The sequence below is a fragment of the Podospora anserina genome, chromosome 1 (assembly GCF_000226545.1).
Source record: "Podospora anserina S mat+ genomic DNA chromosome 1, supercontig 1".
Taxonomy (NCBI): domain Eukaryota; kingdom Fungi; phylum Ascomycota; class Sordariomycetes; order Sordariales; family Podosporaceae; genus Podospora; species Podospora anserina.
In genome coordinates this window covers 2913689-2940031 of record NW_001914859.1, presented here as the reverse complement: position 1 = coordinate 2940031, position 26343 = coordinate 2913689, and the positions used below count along the sequence as shown (strand labels likewise).

Genomic DNA, 26343 nt, shown 5'->3' with positions numbered 1-26343 from the left:
GGTGGCGGTCTGGCGGGTCTTTCGGCGGCGCACTCCATCTACCTCGCCGGTGGTAACGTCCACGTCCTCGACAAGCAGGGCTTTTTCGGTGGTAACTCCACCAAGGCCACCTCTGGCATCAACGGTGCCCTCACCCGCACCCAGGTTGATCTTGGGATCAAGGACTCCGTGAAGCAGTTCTACGACGACACACTCAAGTCTGCCCGTGACAAGGCCAGACCCGACCTTATCAAGGTCCTCACTTACAAGTCCGCTGCTGCCGTTGAGTGGCTCCAGGATGTCTTCAACCTTGACCTCACACTCGTTTCCCGTCTTGGGTAAGTGGCAACTACTTTCCGGCATTTCCGGTAGTTAGACAGCCTTGCTAACATGCTGTGATCAGTGGTCACTCTCAGCCCCGTACCCACCGTGGTCACGATGCCAAGTTTCCCGGCATGGCCATCACATACGCTCTGATGCAGAGACTCGAGGAGCTCGCCGAGACCGAGCCCCACCGTGTCAAGATCACCAAGAAGGCCCGCGTTGTTGACCTCATCAAGGAGGGCAACGTCATCAGCGGTGTCAAGGCTGAGCACGAGGGCCAGACCCTCACCATCCACGGCCCCGTCGTCCTCGCTACCGGTGGTTATGCCGCCGATTTCGGTGAGGGCTCGCTCCTCCAGAAGCACAGACCCGACACCATGGGTCTTGCCACCACCAACGGCTCCCACGCTACCGGTGATGGTCAGAAGCTCGTCATGAAGATTGGCGGCAACGGCATCGACATGGACAAGGTTCAGGTCCACCCTACTGGTCTCGTCGACCCCAAGGACCCCGGCTCCAAGTGGAAGTTCTTGGCTGCTGAGGCTCTCCGTGGTGAGGGTGGTATCCTTCTCAACGGTGATGGTGACCGCTTCTGCGACGAGCTCGGCCACCGTGACTACGTCTCTGGCATGATCCACAAGGAGAAGGACAAGGGCAAGTACCCCGTCCGCCTTGTCCTCAACTCCAAGGCCTCCAAGGTCCTTGACTTCCACACTCGCCACTACTCTGGCCGTGGTCTCATGAAGAAGATCACCGGCAAGGAGCTCGCCAAGGAGATCGGCTGCACTCCCGAGCACCTCCAGAAGACCTTCCAGACCTACAACGCCATTGCCGAGGGCAAGCAGAAGGATCCTTGGGGCAAGAAGTTCTTCCACAACATGCCCCTCGACATCAACGATGACTTCCACGTCTCCCTGATGGAGCCCGTTCTCCACTTCACCATGGGTGGTATCGAGATCAACGACAAGGCCCAGGTTCTCAACAAGGAGGGCAAGCCCTTCGAGGGTCTCTTCGCCTGCGGTGAGCTTGCCGGTGGTGTCCACGGTGCCAACCGTCTTGGTGGTTCTTCCCTCCTTGGATGCGTCGTCTACGGCCGTGTTGCCGGTGACTCTGCTGCCAACTACCACTTCCAGCAGGCTCTCAAGGGCAATGTTGGCGCTGCCCGTCTCGGCCAGATCGCCCTCCACATCGATCCTTCCACTCCCGGCAAGATCTCGGTCCAGTGGGGTGGTGAGCAGGCTGCTCTCCCTGCTCCCGGTGCTCAGACTGGTGCCCCTGCCGAGAAGGCTGCTGCTGCCCCCGCCAAGGCCGACACCAAGGCTTTCACCATCCCCGACAAGGAGTTCACTCTTGAGGAGGTTGCCAAGCACAACAAGAAGGAGGATCTCTGGGTTGTTGTCAAGGGTGTCGTCATGGACCTCACCAACTGGCTCGATGACCACCCCGGTGGTCCCCAGGCTATCCTCAACTTCATGGGCCGCGATGCCACCGAGGAGTTCGAGATGCTCCACGACGACGAGGTCATTCCCAAGTATGCTCCTGGCCAAGTGATCGGTAGAGTCAAGGGCCAGAAGGTCACTCTTGAGATCTAAGTCACTTGAGCGATTTCACTAACTGTGTTCTTTTTATTTTACCCGCATTTGCACGGCGCTCCTTGGGAATTGCAGCAAAGAGTTTCATGGACGGGGCTGGGCCGAGCCAAGAGAAGCGACGCCGATTAGGAAGCCCTGGCTAGGAAGAATAGATGTACCATTGTTTTAGTGGCGGTCATTTTTCTTGCTGCGAGGAGGAGCAAAGCATAACTCATACCAGCTTGATCTATTTGGTTATTGTTTTGTATTTTGGATTTTTTGGATCAAGTTCGCTGGTTTGTTGAGAGCAGGAACAACATGACTGCTACTGTATTGATAGCTTGGAATGATGCTGTTCCTTGAAAACTAGTAATGAGAAGATGAGATCACACCAATCATTGGACCAATTGCCCAAAAGTGAAACTCTTAGCTCTGAATCATCCGAGGGAAGTTGATGCAGCGCCGTGCCGCGGAGCTGATCTGCTCGGGGGACCATTTCCGGGCCGAGGCCGGCTCCGGACCGGTTTAGGCGGCCGGCATAGGGCACCGGATATCAGCCGGAAGTGGAAGGGAGACTTGGACCCTTTTTCTCATGTTTTTTAGTCTTTCGCATCAACGGAATTTGTAGTGCCCGGGCCGAATGGATTGAAGTGTTTTGCATAATGGAAACCTGGAAATCACGTAAACGATGTCTTAAATCGAGTGTCAAAGAGCATGTCTTTTCGGTATACAACCCTAACCCTAGGGATTCCGCAGCTGACCTCAGCTGATCATCGTTGGGCCACTCCGGCCCGCCTCCCCAGCCTGCAAAGTGCCGTCAGTTTGCTGCCGCCTGCAACCTAGCTCAGCAACCACCCGCATCAAGAGCTTGACGCGCACGCTTTCAGAATCAACAAAACTTCCTCTCCCACCGCAAATCCAGCTTCTTCTGCTACCAGCTTCACACAGGCCGTCCGCGACGCTGTCTATATACTACCATCTTTCATCGAAACCACCTACGCAACCCCACCTGTTGTTGGTTTCCAAGGTGTCCCTTGCGAGCGGCACCTTGCTTGTGATGCAATCATAGCTCCTGTCCCCCCCGAACTCGAAGCTCTCCACGTTGCGATAGCGTCTTTTGCACCTACAGACACCGTCAGGGGTGGATAGTGGTTCAAGATGGCTTGGAACGTATGTCACGCCAGATACCTCAATCAATCACAAGGATTGATCAGACAAAGCTCACAACCAGCTAGATCTTCAGAATAGCGGCCGACCTGTCGCACATAACAGCAAAATGCATCCTCATCTTCTCCATCCACCGTAACAGGAGCGCCGAAGGTTAGTTTTCTTCCCCTTCTCCCTTCCCCCCCCTTTCCCAACCATCTCTAACCCTTTTTGTGTCTCAGGCGTCTCCCTCCTTACCCAGCTCTTCTACGCTCTCGTCTTCGTAACCCGCTACACGGACCTCTTCGTCGAAACCCACGCCTGGAACTACTTCTTCAAAGTCTTTTACCTCCTCTCCTCCTTCTACACCCTCGGCATCATGCGCTTCGTCTACCCCCGCACGCGCGAAAAGGAAATCGCCTGGAAGCTCGCCGGCCTCGTCTTTTCCGGATCCCTCGTCCTCTCCCCCTTCTTTATGCTCATCTTTGATAAGCAACGAGAGTGGGCTTTTACAGAATGGCTTTGGGTGTTCTCTCAGATCTTGGAGTCAGTCTGCGTTTTGCCGCAGCTGTTGCTGCTGCGGCAGACGACCGTCCCGACGGTGATTACCAGTTTTTACATTGTGTTCTTGGGGAGCTACAGGGGGTTGTATCTGCTGAACTGGTTCCTCAGGGAGCTGGACACGAATGGGCGGAAGCCGAACCCGATCAGTGTCATTTTTGGGATTGTCCAGACGGCGCTGTATGCGGATTTTGCGTGGGTGTACTGGACGAGGCAGAGGGTCAAGCTGAGGAATGGGGGGGTGGTGGATGCGGATGATTTGAGGAGGGGGTGGTTGTTGAGTAAGATTTTTGGGAGCGAGCACCTGAGGGGTGGGAGCAACGCGGCGGATGAGGATGAGTATGATGAGGAGAGCGCGCCTGCGCTTGGACCGGGGAGGCATGAGGTTGGGCGGGATGCCAGGCCGGGGAGGGCAAAGTGGGGGAGTAGGGGGATTAGTATTAGTGCTGATGAGGGGGTTTATGATGGGGAGAGTGGTGGGTCGAGGCAGGAGCAGGGTGTGACGAGTAGCAATAGTAGGGGAGGTTTTGCGGATGAGTCGGATGATGATTTGGCTGGGGGGGCGGATCCGGATGCGAAGATGCAGGATCCGGATGATTTGGCAAGGGCGTTGAATGATGATGAGAGTGAGAGTAATGAGGAGGATAAGAAGAAGAAACAGAAGGCGGCTCAGCAGAACGGAGGGCAGCCAAGCGGGATTAGGAATGGGGATGAGTGGGATGATGATTGATTTCTCGTCTGAGATAGGTTGGAAGGTTAGGGAATTGACAAGGAAGGAATGAATCGAAGGAGGGAAAGGAAGGATATGGCATTTGGTTCTATATTACCTACTACAGGCCGGAAAATCACTGTTCATCTTGGAGGGGCCTGTGTTTCGGGCGTTAATGGAGTTTTTTTTTGGTTTAGTCAAACTTCTTGTGGGTTTGTTTCAGAGTCTTCTGAGAGGACAGCGTGGTGGGATACAACAACTAAGCGGAGTAAATAGGGGTAGATAGCAATTTTGCTTCATGTCTACCACACAGACACATACACGCACACACATGCACCACAACTGACCACATAAAATTGTGATTTGACAATCCTAATTATGTAGCAACCCAGACAGACATATAACTCGATGCTGCGAGCCAAACCCAACTTACGAGACCAGACCTCTTCCAAAGCAAAACACCGTGAACCTTGATTGTAAACGCATACACTTTGCTCCCGTCCCCCTTTCCCATACAAACTACTCATCATCCCTCAACCGACTAACATTCCCCCCCGTCCTCTCCAAACTCCCCCTCAACAACCCCAACACATTCTTCCTCCTCCTCTCCCTCTCCCTCAGCACCTTCTTCTCCTCCTCACTAAACTGACTCAACTTCTTCCTCGGACTAGGCCCCGCCCCACCACCGCCGCCAGGTCCAACACTTCCCATCCTAACCGACGCCCCAAAAGGCGACTCCCCCCTGCCGGGGCTCATCAACAACGACCTCCTATTATTCGGCGTCGGCGTGGCCGGCCCTCCTCCACCAACAAACGGACTCCCCTCCCTGCTCCTCGCCGGAGTCCCCAACCTCAACCTCCTCATCTGGTTCTCCAAAACATCAATATCCCCGCTCCTCTTCTCCGCCATGCTGGTCATCTTTTGAATCGTTCTCAAGATGGCATCCACCGTAGGAACAGGTGCTCTACCGCTCGCACCCCCTGCAGAAGCAATCTTTGCCTTGAGCAGCGTCAATGCCTCTTCTGCTCCCGCCAACAGCCCCGAAAACGTCGCGAAGGATCGTCTGAGCTCATTCTGCTGCGCGGCCTGCTCCGCACTAAGAGGTAAAGATTTGGCAACATTCACCTGGTCGGGATCGACATGCGCCATGATGATCTTGCGCATGTCTTCTTCTTTGGCGCGGAGCTTGGTCAGGTCCCGCATCAGGCCAGAAATCTCATCTTCGACGCGGTCAATCTCTTGAATGCGGCCCTCTTCCAGGCGACGGGAGAGTTGGCTGTCGATTATTTTACCGAGATCTTCAGCTTCGACAAGGACCCAGTCATCGGGGTGTTCGAGATCGTCCTGGTCGTGGCCGTCCTCCTTGCGGAGGGTGGTATGGCCGAGGATGAAAGACTGGAGCGCTCGGGAGTTGAGGCCCAGGCGATCAATCATGCGGTTGATATCCCGCCAGAGAGCCTCGCACGCAGCTGGGATCTCGTTCTCTCCGCGCTTCTCAATTTCCTTGAGCCTTGTGTCCGTCGCCAAGAACTCGTCAATCTGCAGAGTGGGCTCAATTTTGGAGCGGAGAAGTTGCTGGATGCCCTCGTCTTCCGGATCTACGAGGGCTTGCTTGGCTTCTTCTTCTCGCTTGGCCGCGAGCCTCATCTGGGCTTTGATGTTAGGGTCGACCTCCTGTGGCCGCGCCCGGCTAGCTGGAGCAGAACCGAACGGGCTGGTAGCCGGGGGTGCTGAGCGACGTCCCAAGAGATCCGACGCAACACCTGGCGCAAAGGACCGAGGAGTGTCGGGGGGACCAGGCCGAAGAAGGCTCGCCCGAGGTGGACCTCGCATCGGACTCGGCGATCGAGGGCTTGTCGGCACCGGCTTGGGGAACGACGGGGCGTTCCTCGTGTTGATCTCGCCAAAGAGCGGGCGACCTTGGTTGGCCTCGGATCTTGAAATGGTCGAGAACGCACTTCCAGTCATGCCACCATCAAAAGACCCATGGGGAGTGATGCCAGGAGTGTGACTCTCAAAACCGCCAGCTGTCGGGCTGAACTCCTTAGTCACATCAACGCCGCTGCCTTCCGATTCTTCCTCATCGTACTCTTCCTCTTCTTCATCAACCTCACCTTCCTCAAGTTCGTGAGTCTGATCTTCCACGTCACATTCTGATAGTTCACTCTCGTCGGGGCTTTCTGGCACAGCAGGGACATCCGGAAGTTTGGTGGCGGGCTTGCCGATAAAGTCAGGCGGCAAGGGGGCCTCCTCAGGGGTAGGTGGTTTGGCATCGTAGACCTCAGGCTTCGGTTTGCTCGAAAGCAGGTTGGGGGGCATCCGCCCAGTATCGCTTTCACTGAATCCTGGTGACTTAGATGTTTCCTTCGAGGGGGGGCCTGGTTTCATGAAATCCGGAGGGAGTGGCGCCTCCTCTGCTTTCACAGGAGCTTTGGTATCTGCTTCTTGTGAGTTGTTTGATCCTGAAGATGAAGAGCTAAAAGAGAAGTCGGCCTTACTAGTTGCATCCGGCGGCAGAGGGGCCGCCGGAACACTCTTAACATTCTCTTTATCACTTTCCTCTTGCTTGATCTTTGGTGCTCCGAAAGGATTTTCCGCAGGTTTTGGTGACCCAAATACATTTGCCGCGGCAGGTTTCGGTGCGCCAAAAGGATTAGCAGCAGGCTTCGGTTGACCAAAGAGGTCAGTTTCCGGCTTTGGCTTAAAAAGCCCCGACGAAGCAGGTCCTGGAGTTCCAAAGATACTAGATGTGGGAGCCGAGGCCTTCGGGGCAAATAGGGTCGTTTTGGCAGCTTCGGCGCCAGCAGTTTGGAAGCCGAACTTCGAGGGGGCCGGTGTCGATGTTGGCGTAGTAGATCCGAGGTCACCAAATACAGACTTGGGCTTCTCCTCGGGCGCTGGCGTTACTCTATCCATATCCTCATCCTTGGAAGCTGGGGCTTCCAAGGCAGAGCTGAACCCACTTCCAAACATGGAGCTGCCTTCTGGCTTTTTAGTTTCAAAGGCACTAGCAGCACTTGAGGTATCAGCCTTGAATGTACTTCCCAATACAAAAGGAGAAGCCCCAAAAGCGGGTCTGTCCGTCTTCGCAGCCGGCGGAGGGAATGCTGTAGGTGTATCCATTGAGACTTCAGGGGCGGGGGCAGAGCCAGCAGGCTTTGATCCGAAGATGCTGGATCCGGAAGAAGCACCGCCCAGAGACCCAAAGCCACCCTTACTGGCAAAACTGGCAAAACCACCAGCTGGTGGAGCAGCACCGCTACCGAACACCTTACCGGCGGCGGCTGCCGAGCTGCCTAAACCTGACTGTCCAAAGGCAGGTGCTGCAGAAGCAGTTGTTCCCGTGGCCCATGGAGAAGGCTTAGCCGACCCCAATCCTAGTGAACTCTGGCCGAACGCAGGGGCCGATGGCTGGCCAAAAGCAGGGGCACCAAACGCAGGTACAGCAGCAGCTGGTTTACTACCGAACGCGCTGGAACCAAACGCTGGGGCAGCAGATGTACCTGATGCGGTAGCCCAGGGTGAAGCCTTGGCTCCCAAAGCAGAGGAACCACCGAATGCCGCGGGAGAGGACGGTGTCCCGAAAGCTGGAGCAGGAGAGGGTTTGCCAAAGGCAGAGACTCCAGGGCTGGCAAGGGCAGGGGACCCAAAAGCAGAAGCTCCAGAGCTAGCAACGGCAGGAGACCCAAAGGCAGAGACGCCAGAGCTAGCTGGGGCCGCTGGTGTGATTGCCTGAGCGGCAGACCCTCCTACGATGCCCGGATACGTTGTCCCGGCCCGAATAGATTCGTTATAGACAACCCACCAGGACACAAGCACGCCTTCATTATTGAGCACCCACAGGCCAGGGAGAGGCCCGGGAGAGTTCTCGATTTCGTCCGTCGGGATGGGCTTGTAAACCTTTTCCTTGCTGGACAGGTCGAGCGTCGCTCCGATAGGAAACGTATCGGTCAGGTCCTCGCCCATAGGGAGCTGAGCACGCTTAGAATCGTCAGCAAACTCAGTTGTTGTGAACACATTTGTGATCTTGTCCGCATCCTTGTCCTGTGTCAAGGGGGTCTTGGAGCGTGTCAATAAACCAATGCCTTCATTGGCCGTTGACGCAACCAGCAAACACTCGTCGAGATTTGGGGGGAAATCCTTCAGCCTGAGGATAGTGTGGTGTGGTGTCTTGTCGGCCACAAAAGGCTCTACCGGGTCAGTGATCTTCTGATAGGTGAACGTAGGTGTTCCTCCTGGTGGTTGATGGCGGGTGATTAGGTTGAAAACAGATGGATCTTGACCATTTGTCTGGTTGTAAACAGCAAGGAACACGTGGTTCTCAATCCAGGCCAACGAGGCAACATGGTAATCTCCAACACTGGGGGACTTTGGAATATGTGCCTTTTCCACACTTCGGGTGTCATTTGGTAGATGGAGCCGTCAGCTACACCAGCAACCAGCTGTTTTCCCTTGGTGCTCCATGAGACACAGCTGACTTGCGAACGAAGTACTGGCCCATTCGCGCCCGATACAAGCTTCTTCTCCGCAAGGTTCGCCATCAAGAGGTTGCCTTTGTCCGTCACGATGGCGACGAAGTGCGAGAGATCCGGTGAAGGATTTGGAACCAGAGCCCTGAGAGATTCCGAATTTGTAGGTATTTCGAAGGCGGATTGCGTGCCGCCTTGTGTAAGCGTGTCGGTATTGTAGACAGCAAGACCACCGCCCGACTCGGCGGAAAGAATGAGGAATTGTTCATCCACGGTGAAGGCTAACTGTGAGATCCTGATGCCAAGCGGCACCTTGGCCTGGGGTGTGAACGGTCGGACGTCGCTATCGCCATTCTTAGGGCCCTCGAACGCTTTCCGTACAGACTCGGTTGTGGCGATGTGTACCGCATCTGGGCTGGCCGCAGCAACCAGACCCTTTCGAGGGGCAATGCTAAGAAGGGATGCCGTTGGGGCTGGAGCAGGCTGCCATTTTGAGGTCAACTGAACCTTTGAATCGCCGGCGAGAGAGAGAAATCCAAGACCCTGTATATACAAATTAACACTCCACTCTGGTGTGAGCTCAACCACCTGTCACCGTGCACCTATCTCACCTCTGTCTGGATAACCTCGAGATCGCTTCCTTGCGACAACCCCCCCACCCCGCCAGCGGAAGGTGCGCCCATCATGGCATTGCTCGCGTTTCCAAAACCGAAAGCCATAGCTGTAGCTGCGATGCGGCCGGCCTTAGACAGCGGACCTGAGCTCAGAGTCTAGCGTGATTCATCAGCGGGCAAGGTGTCCCGGGGCTCGAGAGCGAATCCAGCCAAAGCGGTATCGCGATCGGGCAGCGAGTCCGAGAAGTCGTCGAGCAAAAGGGATTGGAAGTATTGAAATAGCAATAGTTTGCGCGTGTCCCCCTAATTATGGGTGTCGTTTCGATCGGGAATAGTTGTTGGTTGGCAGTAACAATGTTGCCAGGAGGGGGTTGGGACTGCAGTTTCTTTGTGCAAGTTGAAAGTCAACACCAGCTCAAAGAAATGGTGAACGACGCGCCAATGAGCGATTGACCCACGATTTTTCTGCCTGCCATGCCAACCCGAGAGCACATCCCTGTCACTCAAGAGTGCCTTCCCCCTCTTGGTTAGCGCTTGTCACGTGTGGGGAGAGCTTGGGCCAGCCTCCAGGTCCCGCTGTGGAGTCAGGCAGCACCCTGTAGCGCGCGTCAGTCCAAGCTTGACGACCACTGTATCGCCCGCCTGAACGCCCGCCAACATCCTGCTCGGGAAAGCTGCGGTAGCAACCTTCTACAGCTTCAAGACACCATCATCCACGACTGAGACAGCTACAGGCCCAGACGTCTGACCATATCAAGTCACCCGTAGCATCCTCGCTCCACAATCCCGCATTCAAGAGTTGCGGCTGCCAGCCAAGGCGTTACGATCCCATCTTTGTCATCAGCCCTTCAACGGCCTCGATCAAGAGCCCCCTTCCCACGAACATACCCCCACAGCCGAGCTTGGACACTTAGAACCGACGATATTCAACCACAAACCAACCACACACCATGCCTGGTTTTGATTTCTCAAATTACAACCGCAATGCGGCTCTCCACGCCCGCGGCGTGCCCCTCCCCAAGGCGACCAGCACAGGTACCACCATTGTGGGATGTATATATGATGGTGGTGTAGTGGTATGCTGCCCCCCCCCCTCGAATTTAACCCCCATCCCATAATATCTAACCCTCTCCGCTCCAGATCGCCGCCGATACCCGTGCCACCTCAGGCCCCATTGTCGCCGACAAGAACTGCGAAAAGCTCCATTACATCTCCCCCAACATCTGGTGCGCCGGTGCCGGTACCGCCGCCGACACCGAGTTCACCACCGCCCTCATCTCCTCCCAGCTCGAGCTCCATTCCCTCTCCACCGGCCGCAAGCCCCGCGTGGTAACCGTCATGACCATGCTCAAGCAGCACCTCTTCCGCTACCAAGGGCACATCGGCGCCTACCTCGTCGTCGCCGGCGTCGACCCCACTGGCACCCACCTCTTCACCGTCCACGCCCACGGCTCCACCGACAAGCTGCCCTACGTGACCATGGGTTCCGGCTCCCTCGCCGCCATGTCCGTCTTTGAGACGCAGTGGAAGGCCAAGCTGACCCAGGACGAGGCTGTGAAGCTCTGCGCGGATGCTATCGAGGCTGGTATCTGGAACGATTTGGGTTCTGGTAGCAACGTGGATGTGGCAATCATCACGCCGGAGAAGACAATTCTCAAGAGGAACTACATCAAGCCAAACGAGAGGACGCAGAAGCTCAAGAGCTATGTGTTCCCAACGGGTACCACGGCGGTGCTGAACGAGAAGATCACGATCAGGAAGCAGGATATTGGGAACTTTGTCAGTATCACGGACTTGACGGAGGCGGAGGCTGGCGATAAGATGGAGGTTGACACATAGGTGCTGGGATGAGGCGTGGGTCATGTGATATTAGTATTGATGTGATGAAATTGAGAGCAGGCGTGGGCAAAGAACTAATAGAGCTCAAGTCGAATCATTAATTTCGGACGTATTTGGTGTGCTATATCGATATTGTCGGTCAAACCGTGCCCTGAAAGATAATGAAATCGATAGGCCTTAATAAATAGTTGATAGGTCTTGATAGATTGTTAAAAGGCCTCTTAACATAGTGAAAAGGCCTTGAAAGACAGTTCAAAGGCGTGCTAATCATATTTCAAGCTCTTGATACTGAGGTGGATATCATACTCAAATCCACACATGAATCACCAGAAAGTCAAGATCTTCCAGAAATCTTCGATCCTGTCAAACCCCCAGGGTCTTTACGAGGTCCGTCTCATCTCCCACCTCCCTCGCTTCCACCCCACCTCTGGATAAGTATCTTACCTAACACCACCTTCAACTAAATAGGTAACATACATAGCTCGCAGATATCTACAAAAAGCTTTCTTGCTGATCAACAACAACAACAGCAGCAGCAAATATATCTACACAACAACGACAACAACAACAACAACGACAACAACAACAACAACAACAACAACAACAACAACAACAACAACAACCAAACCAACCATCGAGAAAAACTACGATTAGATTTTTAAAAACTTCCCACCGGCCCTCCCCCCCCCTCCTCCCATCTTTGCCCTCCTACTCTTCACTCCTCGCTAAATCCAGTCCCCCCTCTTTCTCTGCCCACCAAAAAAAGAAGAAAAAACCCCAAGCATAATACCAAACCAAAATAGATAACCTTGAAAAGAAGAAACCAAACAAACACAAAAAAAAAGTACAAAAGAAGATCCTCTCAATATCCGACTTTTGGAGATCAACAGGAAGAAAATTGAAAAGAAAACGAATCCCTAGAAAAGCCCCCCTTACCCATCACACCTTGCTCTTTTTGCACCTGCCCACCGCAACGAATTTGTAAAAGGAAAAAATGCAACGCCCACAATATGTTGCAAGTTTCCCCTATAACAAAACACACAAAAAAGAAAAAAAAAACTCCACAAAAAGCAAAAAAGTAACAAAAAAGGCTGATGGGGGTATGAGTGATGATGATGACGATAGATGATGACTGAAAAAAAACTGTCTAACAAAGAAAAAAAAAACCCCCAAGAAAAATGCAAAGTGTTGAGACAAAGATGCCGTCCTTTATAGGTAGGGGAGTTGTCGTTGGTCGGCGGGTTATGCTGGTTTGAAGAGTAATGTTTGTTGGCATGGCATGGCGAGCAAAGAGATCAATGCGTCTTTCTGCTAAAGATGCTCTTTCTAGATTTCGACTTTGCCCGGTCCTTCTTGTCCTTTTCAGGGTCGTCGGCATATTTTGGCTTGTGAATCCTGTGCCAATGTTAAAAGATTTTCTTGCCAGAGAATACATGACAGAAACATACCAGCTATTGCCCACCATGCTCATTCCCTTCGACTCGGCCTCCCGATAGAGTTTGGCGCTCTTTTTCAGGTTCTTCTTGCAGCCAATGCCTTGAGCATAGCAGAACCCGGCCTCCGCAAGCGCATCGACATCTCCCCAAGCTACACGGATATCTGTCAGCACCGAATACCGAATCATTGTAGTAAGGAAGAATCATACCTCCAGCAGTTTCAAAACACTTCAACGCCAACACCTTATCCTGCTCAATCCCCCACCCGTTCATATGACTGACACCCAGTTCATATATACTGAGCGCCAACTGAGCACGGTGTGTCTTCCGCTCGTTCACATCCACATGCTTGCCCTCCTTGGCATGCTCCTCGTCCTCCTTGATTTCCAGATTCGCCGAATCCATGGCTTTCCGAAGCCACTCCACTCCCTCACGAGGGTTCGGTCGCATGCCCCAGCCGTGACGACAAGCCAAAGCATATAGCAGCATGCCAGTAGGGTGACCCTGCTTGGCTGCGTGCCGTAAATGCCACGCTGACTCTGGCAGCGAACCTTCCTGGTGAAGAGCAATGGCCTTGTTAACGTGTTCTTCCGCAGTGAGATCGGCCATCGTTGGTGGGTTAGCCGGTGTGGCAGGTCCAGGCTTGATTGTGCTTGCCGAATCGCTTGTGTTGTTCGACATTATCGATCTCCCCGCAGCAGCATCGTGTAGATGGGCAAAGGGAGCACGGCCTCGTTGCGACTCTCCAGACACACGGGCACTCTCTGTCGATGGTCTGCCCAGAGGTGGGAATGGCTCTGGTCCCGATCTAAAAATCTCAGTGCTGAGCTTACTACGCTCGTGTGACGGCCGAGTGTTGGCTTCAGGAGGATTCGGTGGCCCGGTTGAACTTGTTGGCCTGCTTGCCGGCCTGCTAGGTGGGGATGGTGGTGGTTGTCCATGGTTTTCGACAGGATGTTCCCATGAAAATCTCGCCGGGGCCTTCATGTCCGGCAGGACAACCGAGTTCCTTTGCAAAGCCTTACCCCGCGGCAGCACAAATACGTCTTCTTTGGGCGTAGACTCGGTGAGTGCCTCGCTGCTCATACTGATGGGCGTATGGGCTGCATCATCGGTCGTGAGCATGAACGAAGCATGACTATCAGATGATGCTTGCCGTGCTGGTGGATCCAGACTTGGTGTCCCAGCTCTGCTGAGTGGTCTAGAGAAATTGAACGACGGGCGCGGCAAAGCAGAAATATCCGAGCTGATGGAAGGTGATCGCTGGTATGGGGCAAACCCAGGCGACAAAACACCGCTGCTGGTAGAAAACTTGCGAGACCCCTGAGAGTGAAATGATGTGCTCATCGGGGTGCTGAATCCTTCATCGTCGGCCGAACTGTCATGAGAGGACATCAAACTCGAAGAGCGCTTAGTGAATAGAGGCCGAGGAGGAACAAGTCCCCCGGCTTCATGGGAGGTTGTCTTGGATATTCTTTCGGGGGAGCTAGTAATCGAGCGAGTAGGTGTCGATGCTGGGAGAGGTATACTCTCCTGCGTTACCGTCCTCGTCAGTTGGGCAGGGGGAGCAGCAGTATCCATTGGGCCTGGTGAATGTTCCCTTCGAGCTCCGACCCCGAACAAGCTCTCGCGGTCCTGTTCCTGCTCCTGATCTGCCTCCTTCTGTGAGTCAAAGGTCGGCGGCAGTTTTGGTACCGGGACATTCTGCTCAGGCGTAGGTGGTATATGGCTCATTCGGGGATGCACTGATACAGGCCGGTTGTTGATATCAGTTTCCACCTCTGGTCTAAATCCAGAGCCTGCGCTGTGCTGCGCAGCGAATTCTTCCTCGGAAGCAGAATCGTGGGACATGGATCGAAAATACTCCGACCTTCCCTGCATGATCAACGGGCTTTCAGTAGTCAACGGTGGCAGTCGACTCATGCGTCGCCCAGACTTTTGACTTTCCTGCAGCTGCTTTGCCAGCAGACGGCTTTGTAGCGCGAAGGCATCGAGAGGTGATAGTTCCGGCGGTGCTTCGCCCGCAACATGGAGACGAGGGGATCGTAGCGGGCGTCCAACGGAAGCGGAGGATTTCGACCTCACGTCGATAAAGTCAGGTCGGTTCGCCATGGTGCCGTTCGCGATGCAAAATATTTCCTACGATGATTCATACGTTGTTGTAGTGTTTGCTTCGAAATATCTGCTGGGTCGATGCGTGGCGGTCCAGTGAGGGGGTTCCTCCTCAACCGCAACCCTCCGCTGATACCTGGGGTTTGAAGATCGGTCCTGGGCAAGACGTCAGGGGCAACAGCGTCGACGGAATACCGAAACGTCGAGCTAAAGGCGCATAAAATATGAGGTCAACTCTGGCCGACTCAGACCACCCAACCGGCAAACGAAGTGTGGCGTGCGACTCGAACCATGCGGGATCGACCTAAAAGATGCGCGAGTATTTGGTGGCTTGGAGAAGGGTGAACCGCGATCGGGAAGATTGTCGGCTCGCGTAAAAAGAGGCAGCGTCAAATGTAAAGATGCGGGTGAGCCAGTGGTAACTCGAGGTGCTGATGCCTCTCTCGAAACAACATCAAGATTTTTGAGGGGTGCGGCGGGTGAGGGCTGTCGTTTCAAGGTCCAAGCCGGTATCGTCGCGGGGATGGGCGGCGCATTCAGAGACAGGAACTGCGGGCGGGTGAGCAGCCGATAAAAGAGCCACACAGGTTGTGGTAAGTAAGGTAGTAAGGTGGTAGAAAAGGAGAAAAAGCAACGGGCAAGTCACGAATGGCGGCAACGAACGGACGGGGTAGAACGAGCGTGAGAATTGGAAACGAGAGTAGGTAAGGTAGGTAGGCGGCAAATAGATAGGTCAGATCGTTCGTCCTGGGGTCTCACAACACCACAAGTTGGAGGAGGATGATTGTGAGAACAGAAAGAAGCGTCACGTTGCGTTCGCAGGCCAGGCCGAGGAAGGGGGATGGCCAGGGGAATGAACGGGGAAGCGGGTCCCTAACGGAAAGCCAACCTGCGAAGCCAGCGCCCACATGAATTTGCTTCTGGCCCCCATGCCATTTTGGGAAAAGCGTGTGCAAATGGTTCCAATTATGGCTGGGCTAGCACTGAAGCAGCTAGACGGTGTGCGGGTGTCCCTGGGCTCAGACGGCAACAGCGTAACGGTGCTGCGGTGCGATAGCGCCCAGGGCACTCCCTAGGTGGCCCAAGAGAGAGCAAAAACCATGGGGTGCAGACTGCGCTTTTCCCCTTTCCTAGAACTAATATTTGTCCTCAAGAGACCACAATGCATGCCCCTTCCAACTACAAAGCCCCTCACCGGTCTGTCCGTAGAGGTTGCGCCATGGAGGCGTCACACAAAGACTCCGCCTCGACGTGAGTGCCGAACCTGAATATGCAGTTGGCCATCAGTTGCAACGACGTCAACGGGTCATCTATGGATCTGTGTTGAAGGCAAGACGTAACGCGGTGCTACTTTCCAGACTCTAAGAATACCCCGAGACCCAGAGGCCCCTCCGCGGATATTGCACCGAATTTCATGTTCATCTGAACGGCCCCCCGGATTGCCATTTGAGACGAATTGCATTGGATCCGTTTGGGGCCGCGACGGTCGGTGCCGCAGGATCTGGACCCTTTGCATGCAATGCACCACGAAGGCACAAGCAGGGTCTGCGCCTGCTCTCGTGCCACAAAACATGTCGGGATCGCAGATTCAAACTCTGAATCCATCTCTACCTTATCATCTCTTCTCTCACTAGAAGCTCAACAATTCCTTCCATGACAAGGCCTCCTCCAGGGGCCGTGGAAAACAAATTGTAGATCCATCGATCACTTTGACAAGCTTTTTCGAACAGGACTTCCACGGCTTGCCGAGATGGTCTGGGTCCGCCCGGGGCTCGTTCCGTGGGTCTTGATCCGAGCTAGCGTCCAATGATTTATTCCATTGAAATTCTTGAGAGTCTGGCCCTCTGCATCTCTCGCTGCATATGCCAATGTGGTGTTAGCTACGCAGTATTATTGTTGATTATTCTTGCGTCTTCCGAAAGACGGTGGCATCCCAAACACAAGAAAAACTGCTGAGCCCGGCTCCTGCAGTCGAACTAATAATCAGATGGCACAGAGGGTGGGCAAAGAGGAAAACCTCGAATTGCGTGTGGTCCACACCAAAAATTACCTAATAAGGACGAGACACCCCTGACCAACCAATCATATATCCATCCCACCCTGACGTCTCAAGAGTTGAGTTCACGGAGACCTCACCTAACCTGGAAACAGGAACCTCCCTTCCAGTTCCTTGGATCTTGTACATAAAAAACAGAAAGAAGAGTATTATCTGAACAGGGATTCTCCACGATCACCAGTTACACATCAACCTCGCACCGCAGCAGTTCACAGCAGGTACACCGGCCGGCCGCCCAAAAAGCGACCGACAGCGATTCCGTGACCTGCGACCTGCATGCATAAGTGCGAATCGAGACTTGGGAAATGCGGCAAGTCATTTGGTGGCTTTTGAGAAGAACCGTTCGTCGTGAATCATCTGGGCAATGGGGGTATTGACCAATGAGGTACGCCCGTCTCTTTTTTGATATATGCCTCGAAACATCAAGTCAAGCATATGCCAACTACAACTTGGTTGACTACCTTCACCATATTCCCCCTTCGTATAGCCCAACTCCGAACCCACTAACAGCAACACGGACACAACCCGTTTCTCCAGAGTGGAAGTTTCACGCCACATCCGTGTTCACCTTGCTTCTCGAGTCAAGCCCACCTGTCTGTCCCACGCGACCGGTCGCCATCTCCCCCCCTCATCTCTTGCCTCCTCCCTTTTTTTTTCTGATATGTCTCTCTTTCAGCCTCTTGATCGTGGCAATTGTAACAATTAAACAGAACAATGACACGAAAAATCCAGCTCGGTCAGCTCGGGAACCGGTGACATCAGAGATACGCGACGGTGAGTGTTGCGGGGACTGTAGAGTTCTGGGGGGAAGTTGGTAATCAAGAGAAAGGTGTGCAGATTCAAGTTCCATGACGAGCGTATGTTTTGAAGGCCAACAATAGCCAGACCCAGAAGCTGTTCACTCAGGTGTATCATGTTCCAATAAGACCATGCTCGCACCAACTGGTGTGCGTAGCGGGACAAGGAACGAGCAACAAAGTTATGCATATATTCAAAAATACAACAATTCTGCTATCTTGGTTTGTTGACCCAGTACCCACACACAATCTTGGAGAAAACACTTCTCAAGGCGTCACCACAAGCACAGCGACGCACCGCGACACCTCGAATATCACATCCTCGGGTCCACCGTTAACCCAGCTGTCTCTTTCTGAGATCCTCGTGAACAAAATTTCCCCGATGAGTGGACCGTAGCTGTCTGCCTCCATGTAGGTATGCTCGCAGTCATAAAAGACAGCACCCTTCGCCCAGCCGCCAGTTTCGTATGTGCAATCCGGCCATGAAGGTGAGTTTCGGCCACCTCGGCGGCGATACTGGGCACCACCACGCCCACTGTCAATGAGCCAGATAGACGGGTGTTCGTCCGTTTCATCGTTGCCGTTGGTGATATACTTGTCGACGACCAACTTGTGGCAATAGTCGATGGCCCGGAACAGAAAATCTCGGGGCGACCCATCCGCTGGTTTACCAACCATGGCGTCAAGGATTGGAAACTGGTCGCCCTGCACGCATATGTCATTCCAGGCCGGATCAACCTCGATCGTGATGTTGCTCGGCCACAGCCCATATCCTCCGTACACTTGTGGGAAAAAGCTAGAAGGGCATACTAGACGTTCCATGAACTCGATCCCCTCCGAGTCCCCAAGCCAAAAATCGTCGAAAAGAAGAGCCGTCGACTGGACATCGAGCCAAAACAGATCCCTTAGCGCAATGACTAAAAGGGGGGCCGTCTCCGTTACGGCCGAGCTGGGGAGATTTCGTTGGTAGTGGGTGATTGGTGACGCTGATGTGTAAACATAATGACTCACGTACACTTCCTTTACCAGCTCAGAGGCACTCTCTAGGTCATAGCCGTCATTTTCTTGTAGCCGTATATCCTCCAACATATCGGTTTCGACTCGAGTTCTCCACTCCTACAGCGCAACACGCTTCGACTCGGCACATGCCTCCCATAAACCGGCGTCCTAGATGTATGCCGAGCTATTGTTTCCATCCCACGAGTAGGTTTTTGCCTGAGAATCTGTTCCAGTGATGTCTTGGGGAGCGCAAATCTTGTATAGTTGCTCTCTATTAGTCTCGCGGGTGGTGACACGTGGGTCGTGGTATATCAAGTCGCAGGTTCTGTGAAGCGTCTCGGGGACGGCCCCCACGTCGTAGATAGGAAATCGATGCGCGGCCGGGACCTTTGGCCGGATGGCCATCTTCCATACCATCTGACGCAGTTCCTGGGGAAGACAAGGAAGGCGATGAAAAGTTGTAAGTTGGTGAGGTGAGGCTGACATATCGTTGTGTGTTTCTTGGTCGGCGGATGGCTAAGATCTGCAGGCTCGGCTTTTTCGAGGTGCCTTTATCGCTCAACCACTGGTCCGAGGTCTTGCTTTTGTCATCCCCTTTTGTATTGTCACCTTCTTTCGTATGTTTGCGTTGCTCTTTCTCGTGGGCAGAATACATCCACAGAGGGAGAACCGAGTCCAGCTCATCCGAGTATGCCGTCCAGTGTCCGGCTTTCCATGAAAGACGAAAGTAAACAGGCTCACCGCTGACAGTAAGTGACCACCACATGTCTCCTGAATCTATGGGCCCATGACTGAAAAGGGTGTCCATTGTAAATTCGATGGCTCGCGTGAGTGAAATTGCTTCCGCTGACGCAACCCCAGCCCAACCAGCAAGTTTACCAAGCTCTCTCCGAATGCGCATAAGTCTTTGAGGCCTCGACTCGGACTTGTGCTCATCAGGATCCATTTTCACGTTGTTGCGGTTCTGGACGGCCGCGACTCTCCAGTCCCAAGAATCATCACCCTTTGCCCATGGTCTCGAAGACTCATCCAACTGGCCACAGTCTTCATCGGACTTTGACAAGAACCAAAGGGCAGTCCTGTGCTTTTCGAGAGTCATTACAAGCCAGTCCAATTCGAATCCGGCCGTAAGAGGAACTGCTTCGGGATTCTTGTTGAAATTTCGACGAACCCATGCGACGGGTTCTCCTTCCTTGTCGTCCTTCGGATATTGAAAGTAGTAGGTAGCTACCCCAGCCCAGGCGAGCACACTACTTTGAAAAAATAGTACCCATTGTGGCGACAGATACACGTACCACATGGCCCCAAGTACTCCTTGTTCATTTTGTGGGGGGTCTTTCAGTTCCATTGCCCTCACTTCGAGCATATGGCCTTCCCGCCCCTCTTCCGTTTCTTTTTCATCCTTGGTTTTATCCTCAGGTATGAGAATAATAAACTCTCGAATGGGCCCCTGACCCATAACCCGGACAATCTCTTGGCCATTCCAGAGCTCACGTACCTCATAAGAGGTTGACGACATCAACTCGGCCTCTGGCACCGCGCGGTTCTCCCGAGCTCTTCCGATTACTGATCCGAGCCAGAAGGGGCCACCAACACGAATAGCTGCCACGATGATGGTAATAATGCCCAATGGGGCCATTGCCAAGATGATGCTATCGGCCCAGCCGGTAGCCTGGCTCATGAATTGCATGGTGACTTTCTCACCGAAGAGCGCGAGGATACTATGTGAAAGTTAGATTCACTGGCTGTCTAGGGGAAGCAAGTTGAAGAGGAAGTAAGAGGCAACTCAAACTAGGTGCAACATGGCGTTTTGGGAATTGATGAAGAATAGGTCGATCGTTGAGCTGGAAACGACGTCGTCGTACGCTGAAACGGTTGATGGACTGGTCTCAGTTTGTAGTCATGGGAAGCCACAGCTGAGATTCCCTCCGTTTTCAACTTCCATACCCAGGGGAATGGAAAGAACCAGAAGAACACGAGGAAATTGCACCGAGGAAATGGATTGATGGCTTAAAAAGTTTAACCTACCTTAGCTGGTGGAAGGTGGGAGTTTCAGAGACCTGTGATGTCCTTAACAGGGCTTCCAAAGGCTCAACAAATGGACCAGTCACGGTCCCAAGCCCGATCCTCCAAAGCCAGAAACACGCTCCCTTCTCCTCAACCATTACTTCCGTGACGAACACATCCGGATTGCTCCTTTGATCAAAAGCGACATTGCCCCTTCAACGACGGCCTTGAAAGACAGTTAATAGGTCTTGAGAGATGGTCAGCAGGCCTTCAAAGATAGTCAGTAGGTTGTAAGGGATATTTGAAAGACCTTAACTAATAGTTAACAGGCCTGAAAGGATAGTTAGGACGGCTATTCCTTTTTAAGATGTAAGTTGATGACTGTTATGGCCAAATAAATCAATCACCTCGGAGCATCAAACCGCGGGGAATGTCATCGAGGCCAGGTACGGTCAACAATGGTCTGTTATACAGAATCTAAACAACAACGTCCTACACAACCTCCTTGCACCATTCAATCCACCGCCTTCCTCTTCTTCTCCCTAATTTCCCTTCTCCTTTCCTTCTCATTCTCCTCATTCTCCTCCTCCTCCTCCTCCTCCTCCCTCTCCTCCTCAACACTCCACCTCTCATCCTCCTCCACCTCCAACACCCTCATACACCCCATGACCAACTTCCTCAATCCCCCCGCCTCCCCCCAATCCCCCACATCATCATCCCCCCCCCCCCCCCCTCTTTTCGTTACTTCAAAAACCACCCCCTCATCCGGATCCATCACCTTCCTCAACAACCCCCTATCAATCGCCCCCCCCAACCAAGCCCTCATCAACCCCAACGCCCAAACCTGCCTTTCATACCCCCTCATCTCCCTCTCCCACCTCCCCACCACCCCCTCCGACTCCCTCTTCTCGTGCGGCTCCAGCCTATCCCACCCCAACCTCCTCTCCGTGGGGGTACTCGGCGCCTCCTTCCAAACAATAGTATACCTACTCCCATTCCCCTGCCCCAAAAACCCCCATATACCCCGTTCATCATCCCTCTCAACCCTCTCAATCAGACTCTCTTCCTCCAGCACCGTCAACCGATGCAGAAACACGCCGGGAAAACGCTCCCATATCACGGGGTACTCCGGTTTCTTGAGGATGGTAAGCGAATATGTCTGCCCGCCATCATCATCGTAACAACTCGCAAACTCGGTCTGGTTGTTCATCCTCTCGTCATCCCAAGTCATCTTGTCGGTGTGCCCCGTGAAGAAGTCGGGTGGGTCGAGGAACAAGGGGGCAAGGTTGAGGAGGCAGGCTACGTGGATAAGTGTCTCGTACCATTCGTCTAGCTGGTCGTACGTCTTGAGGATGATTTTCGGGTCGGGGACTGTCAGGGGAGGGTCGGGAGGGGAGTGGGAGTAGGGAGGTGGAGGGGGGGAGGGGGGGGAGGGGTCGTAGGTGATTGGGGTGTGGCAGATGTGGCGGTGAAGGATTTTCAGGTAGCGGAGGACGTTGGAGACGCTCTCGTCTGCTATGACGGTGGGTGCCATGACGGCAAGATGTTGAGGTTGTAGAGGGAGAGGGTTTTGACTCTATCGTTTTGTTCGTTGTTTGTCAGTACTCTGTCATGAAGATTCCGTTGCCAGCGTTGTACATACCTTTGGGAGAGATTGTAGATCCTTCGAAGAGCTGGAATGCTTTCCTCTCGGATATTCTTCGAAAACAACTAATTGGGAATGCCCTCTCGAGGAATGAACGCCCACTCGGGAATGCTCTCTCGGGAATTGTTGAGAGCTTCAGAGGCCCTTCATCAGGGCCGAAGTCCCATCAAAGACTGAATATGCCGTCGTCGTCGTCGCTGAGTTGTCGAGCGATCTTTTGCAGCCTGTCAGGAAAAGAGTTTCGAAGAAACCTACAACAATCAGTCGTGATTCGAAATCGTCGAGCGGAGCCTAGAGACAAACCCCGTACCCCTCGCTCAGTCAGCGGAAATCAGCGGACAGTCTATAGTAACAAGTGAGGTCAATCATCAACAGCTGCGAGGATATGAGCCCTAACATGTCTCGGCGCCGCTTCATATGCCCGAGGGCGACAACCTGTTTCGAAAACCAAGATGAAAGACTTCCAGTATTGATGACATCGCCACTGTGAGGAAGAACCATACCATCTCAAAGCGCAGTTTTCCTTGAAGCGAGCCCGTTATGTAACTAACCTCAACGACCAACGACTAGCACAGAACCGTTCACCCAAAGAACAGACAAGCTCCACGCGAGTCAACCGTTCTCTCACCCCCCAGACCGGTCGAGCATAAAATATTCAAGCGGCAAACAAAGCCGATCTGCACAAGACCAGATCCACGCCAGTCATCACACTAGAGCGTGGCCGACAACACCTGTAAACAAACCAAGTGAACATTCTTTTTCTCCTAAACTCCTCATCATGCATCTAGCAACCACCCAACAAGCAAGCAAATCCTTGGAAACAGACAGAAAAGCAAAAAGAAAGACCGAAAAGCGTATAACCTATATATTTACATCCAATGTGGAAAAAAAAAACCAAGAATGTTTTATAGATCCTTGGACCTCAACTTCTTGAGCTTCATGCCACCCTCAAACAGAGCACGGTCGACAGCAGCGGCCACGGTCAGGGTACCACCGACGATGGCACAGAGACCAGCCAGGAAACCGAGGAACGACTTTGGCCTTTCTTCTCTGTTGATAACCTTCATGGGGGAGATGTCCTGATTTGCGAGTCAGCATTTGTTTACGTCCAGGTCTACTCAAAATGTACTTACATAGGAGAAGAAGACGCCGGGAATACCACCCTTGGCGTGGAGGCGCTCCTTGTGGCCCTCAGAACCATCATCACCACCGGACAAGCTGCGCCTATGGCTGGTAACCGAATACTGGTGAGTCTCAAGGCTGCCATCGGCCGATTGACCAAACGAACCCAGCTCCTTGTGGTGCTGGTCCTTGAACCCCTGCCATGTCTTCTCCCAGCCGAGAGGAAGATAAGAGGTGGGCACAATCTTGATGAAGTACATGAAGTTGTAGTTGACATCATCGGTCTCCTGGTGAGTGTTGTCAAGGGGGTTGACGTGGTGGTTGGTCCATGGTAGAGCCTTATTCTTGCCAAGCTTCTTCGCCAGACCATCAGGAAGCTGCGGGCCGAAGCGCAGATGATGGATCTCGTGGGTGAAGGTGTGCTTAACAGGCGTGTCCCAATAGTTCTTGAGGTCGTGGACGTGCATGTTTCCGTTGCTGAAACTCTTGCCAGGGGCAATGTGGAAGTTGCCAATGACCTTGTTCACACGAACGTTACCCTCGATGCGACAGCCCTCATTGCGCTGCTCGTCGAGCTTCTCAGCGTAGTGTTCGCGCTCGCACTGCTCGATACCCTCGCCCCTACCGAAAGCCCAAGCCTGAGCGGCATACGCCTCCTTGACCTCGTCGCATGTTTGGCAGCAGTTGGGCTTTTGCGCGTGGACAGGGGGAGCAGCGCCATAGCAGGGACCGCAGTAGTTGGGATCGAGGTGGGCAGCTTCTTCGTCGCGAGCATGGAGAGCCAGAGCCTTGGCTTCGATAACACCGCCACCCTCGCTGAGAGGACGCAGTCTAGTCTTGACGACACCGTGTTGGACGCCGTGTTGTTGCTCGCCGGATACATCCATGACATCGAGGGTCAGCAGCTCGCAGGGCACTCGTGGGAAGCTGACGTTGAGGTGAATCTCCATGCGCTCGCCTGTTCAGCCTTCTGGTTAGTTGCCATCTATCTTCAAGTCCTGCAGTTCTGTAAAAAGAGCGCACCTCTCCCCTTGTCAACAATCAGCTCGGGATGGATCTCTATCCTCCTGTAGTCCTGCCATTCTCCCCAAGCCAGGAAGAACACCACAATCAACGAGACGATGGTAACGATACCACCCGACGTCGTCCTGATTCGCGCATCCTCCACCGTCTTTGTAAAAGCATCGAGCTTTGTGAATCTCGATTTCGCAGCCATCTTGCCTATTTGTTCGTCGTCGTTTGTTGGACCAGTCTCAGGTGTAAGGTCGAAGGTTCCACACTCGCGGGGCGTGTGCTTTTTTAGGATTGGAATGTGTCTTGTCAGAAAATGGGGACCTGCTGCTTGGCTCAGAATCAACGGAGCGGCATCAATTGAAGAGCGGGATCATCAGCAGAGTTCCCACCACGAAGCAGTGAATCGTTTGCTGGCAACTTTGCAGTTGAGATGAAACCAAAGTGCATCAGCCTCGTCCAGCACCGCGCCGGAGACAGCTAACAAAAAGTTAAGGCCACCTTACAATCGATATCCACATATCAGCTTCAGGTCCCGGCCAGCTCCAACGCGGGCGTCGGCTGTGATTGGTCCCCAGGTTCAATTGGGGGTTCAGGCTAGGTAGCCGGACCCTCCGCAGCGGGGCACCGAACGGCGCCAGGAACATGAACGAGCATCTTGGCTTGCCCGAGATCACTGATAAGATAACGCTTCGATCTGTTGGATATATGAAGCGAGGTTGTCGAGCATTCGAGTCTGTGGTCTCTATGCAAGCTTTACAGTCTTAATAGGGTGACCGCTAATCTGCTTTAGAACTTAGACTGCCGGTAGATATGTCGTCCCTGCATCTGCAACTACACATGCAGCTGAGATCAAGCTCCTTCCTCCCCCTGGCAGCTATCCCAAGCAGTTTGAAATGCAAGTTTGACTGACAACTGCAGCTTCCCCGTTTGCTCAACGCAGCAAGGCTGAGGACATGTGAATTGTTTCCGCCAGACAAGCAAAAGTTCTCTACACCGGCGTGACTCACCTTCTTGACCATATCATAAGCCCCAGCTGCCACTCCTCTCATCAACTGTCTCTTTCCTCTTCACATCCAAAAACAACAACATCATGTCCACCTCCCAAAAGACTCCGGTTCTGAGGCTCCCATCGACCCCTCCACCACCAATCCTGACCCTCACCCCCAAAACCCACACAACCATCGAGATTCGCCCCTTCCATATTTTCGATGCCCGCCCTGTCGCCCGCATAGCCAACAGGCCCCGCATCGCCTCTTGCATGCGGAATACATTCCCGTACCCCTACACATCCAAAGATGCCAATCACTGGCTTCTCATCGCTACCAGATCTTATTCAGATCCGGAAACTAAACCGACCAAATCCGGCAAACCTCTTCTCTTGGACTACGCCATCATCGTCAATGGCGTACTCGTCGGCGATATCGGCCTCAAGCCTCTCTGGGATGTCGAATCCGACACTTTTGAGATCGGGTACTGGCTAGGAGAAGAGTTCTGGGGCGTGGGGATCATGACGGCGGTCTTGAAGGAGTTTATCGCTTGGGTTTGGGAGCAGTTTCCGACTGTTAGGAGGTTAGAGGCCATGGTGTTTGACTTCAACGAAGGTAGTAAGAAGGTGTTGAGCAGGGTTGGGTTCGTTCAAGAGGGTGTGAAACGGGAGGCGGTGAGGAAGGGTGATAAGATACATGATATGGTTGTTTTTGGGCTGTTGAGGCGGGAGTGGACTACACAGGTGCTTAGTGTCTCGGCAGAGCCATGAGGTGAAATAATATATGGGTTGAGCAAATCTTCGTTGTGGTTCATGGTAGGAACATACAAGATGTACTAACACCTGGTTTCATGTGATTACTATGTCCAACCCACCTAGATACATATATGCCTCTCCCTCAGCTAGATCAGCAACAAGAGAAAAGGTCCGATGGTCAAGCGGTATGGATGAAATCAAG

The 26343-nt window shown here is 53.4% G+C and overlaps 10 protein-coding genes across 10 annotated transcripts; 5 read left to right on the top strand and 5 right to left on the bottom strand.

The window, feature by feature from the left end:
* Window positions 1-6: 6 nt before the first annotated feature.
* Window positions 7-1895, top strand: PODANS_1_8270 (uncharacterized protein; the record flags this gene model as incomplete). The annotated part of the gene is made up of 2 exons (XM_001913017.1): window positions 7-317; window positions 383-1895. Coding segments are annotated over 2 exons (1824 nt in total), but the record flags the coding sequence as incomplete, so codon positions are not given.
* Window positions 1896-3032: 1137 nt separating this feature from the next.
* On the top strand, window positions 3033-4311 carry PODANS_1_8260 (uncharacterized protein; the record flags this gene model as incomplete). The annotated part of the gene is made up of 3 exons (XM_001913016.1): window positions 3033-3044; window positions 3110-3194; window positions 3263-4311. The coding sequence occupies 3 exons, from the start codon at window positions 3033-3035 to the stop codon at window positions 4309-4311; spliced, it is 1146 nt and encodes a 381-aa protein (XP_001913051.1).
* A 498-nt stretch (window positions 4312-4809) lies between these two features.
* PODANS_1_8250 (uncharacterized protein) lies at window positions 4810-9478 on the bottom strand (the record flags this gene model as incomplete). The annotated part of the gene is made up of 3 exons (XM_001913015.1): window positions 4810-8683; window positions 8773-9326; window positions 9371-9478. The coding sequence occupies 3 exons, from the start codon at window positions 9476-9478 to the stop codon at window positions 4810-4812; spliced, it is 4536 nt and encodes a 1511-aa protein (XP_001913050.1).
* Window positions 9479-10323: 845 nt separating this feature from the next.
* Window positions 10324-11212, top strand: PODANS_1_8240 (uncharacterized protein; the record flags this gene model as incomplete). The annotated part of the gene is made up of 2 exons (XM_001913014.1): window positions 10324-10449; window positions 10514-11212. The coding sequence occupies 2 exons, from the start codon at window positions 10324-10326 to the stop codon at window positions 11210-11212; spliced, it is 825 nt and encodes a 274-aa protein (XP_001913049.1).
* A 1147-nt stretch (window positions 11213-12359) lies between these two features.
* On the bottom strand, window positions 12360-14760 carry PODANS_1_8230 (uncharacterized protein; the record flags this gene model as incomplete). Its single annotated transcript, XM_001913013.1, has 2 exons — window positions 12360-12799; window positions 12858-14760. 2 exons carry the CDS (start codon window positions 14758-14760, stop codon window positions 12360-12362), a joined length of 2343 nt encoding a protein of 780 aa, XP_001913048.1.
* Window positions 14761-17180: 2420 nt separating this feature from the next.
* Window positions 17181-17702, top strand: PODANS_1_8225 (uncharacterized protein; the record flags this gene model as incomplete). Its single annotated transcript, XM_001913012.1, has 3 exons — window positions 17181-17201; window positions 17527-17630; window position 17702. Coding segments are annotated over 3 exons (126 nt in total).
* Window positions 17703-18886: 1184 nt separating this feature from the next.
* On the bottom strand, window positions 18887-20302 carry PODANS_1_8220 (uncharacterized protein; the record flags this gene model as incomplete). The annotated part of the gene is made up of 1 exon (XM_001913011.1): window positions 18887-20302. One exon carries the CDS (start codon window positions 20300-20302, stop codon window positions 18887-18889), a length of 1416 nt encoding a protein of 471 aa, XP_001913046.1.
* Window positions 20303-21133: 831 nt separating this feature from the next.
* On the bottom strand, window positions 21134-22153 carry PODANS_1_8215 (uncharacterized protein; the record flags this gene model as incomplete). The annotated part of the gene is made up of 1 exon (XM_001913010.1): window positions 21134-22153. One exon carries the CDS (start codon window positions 22151-22153, stop codon window positions 21134-21136), a length of 1020 nt encoding a protein of 339 aa, XP_001913045.1.
* Window positions 22154-23169: 1016 nt separating this feature from the next.
* PODANS_1_8210 (uncharacterized protein) lies at window positions 23170-24602 on the bottom strand (the record flags this gene model as incomplete). The annotated part of the gene is made up of 3 exons (XM_001913009.1): window positions 23170-23343; window positions 23398-24344; window positions 24410-24602. 3 exons carry the CDS (start codon window positions 24600-24602, stop codon window positions 23170-23172), a joined length of 1314 nt encoding a protein of 437 aa, XP_001913044.1.
* An 888-nt stretch (window positions 24603-25490) lies between these two features.
* Window positions 25491-26156, top strand: PODANS_1_8200 (uncharacterized protein; the record flags this gene model as incomplete). The annotated part of the gene is made up of 1 exon (XM_001913008.1): window positions 25491-26156. One exon carries the CDS (start codon window positions 25491-25493, stop codon window positions 26154-26156), a length of 666 nt encoding a protein of 221 aa, XP_001913043.1.
* Window positions 26157-26343: the final 187 nt, after the last annotated feature.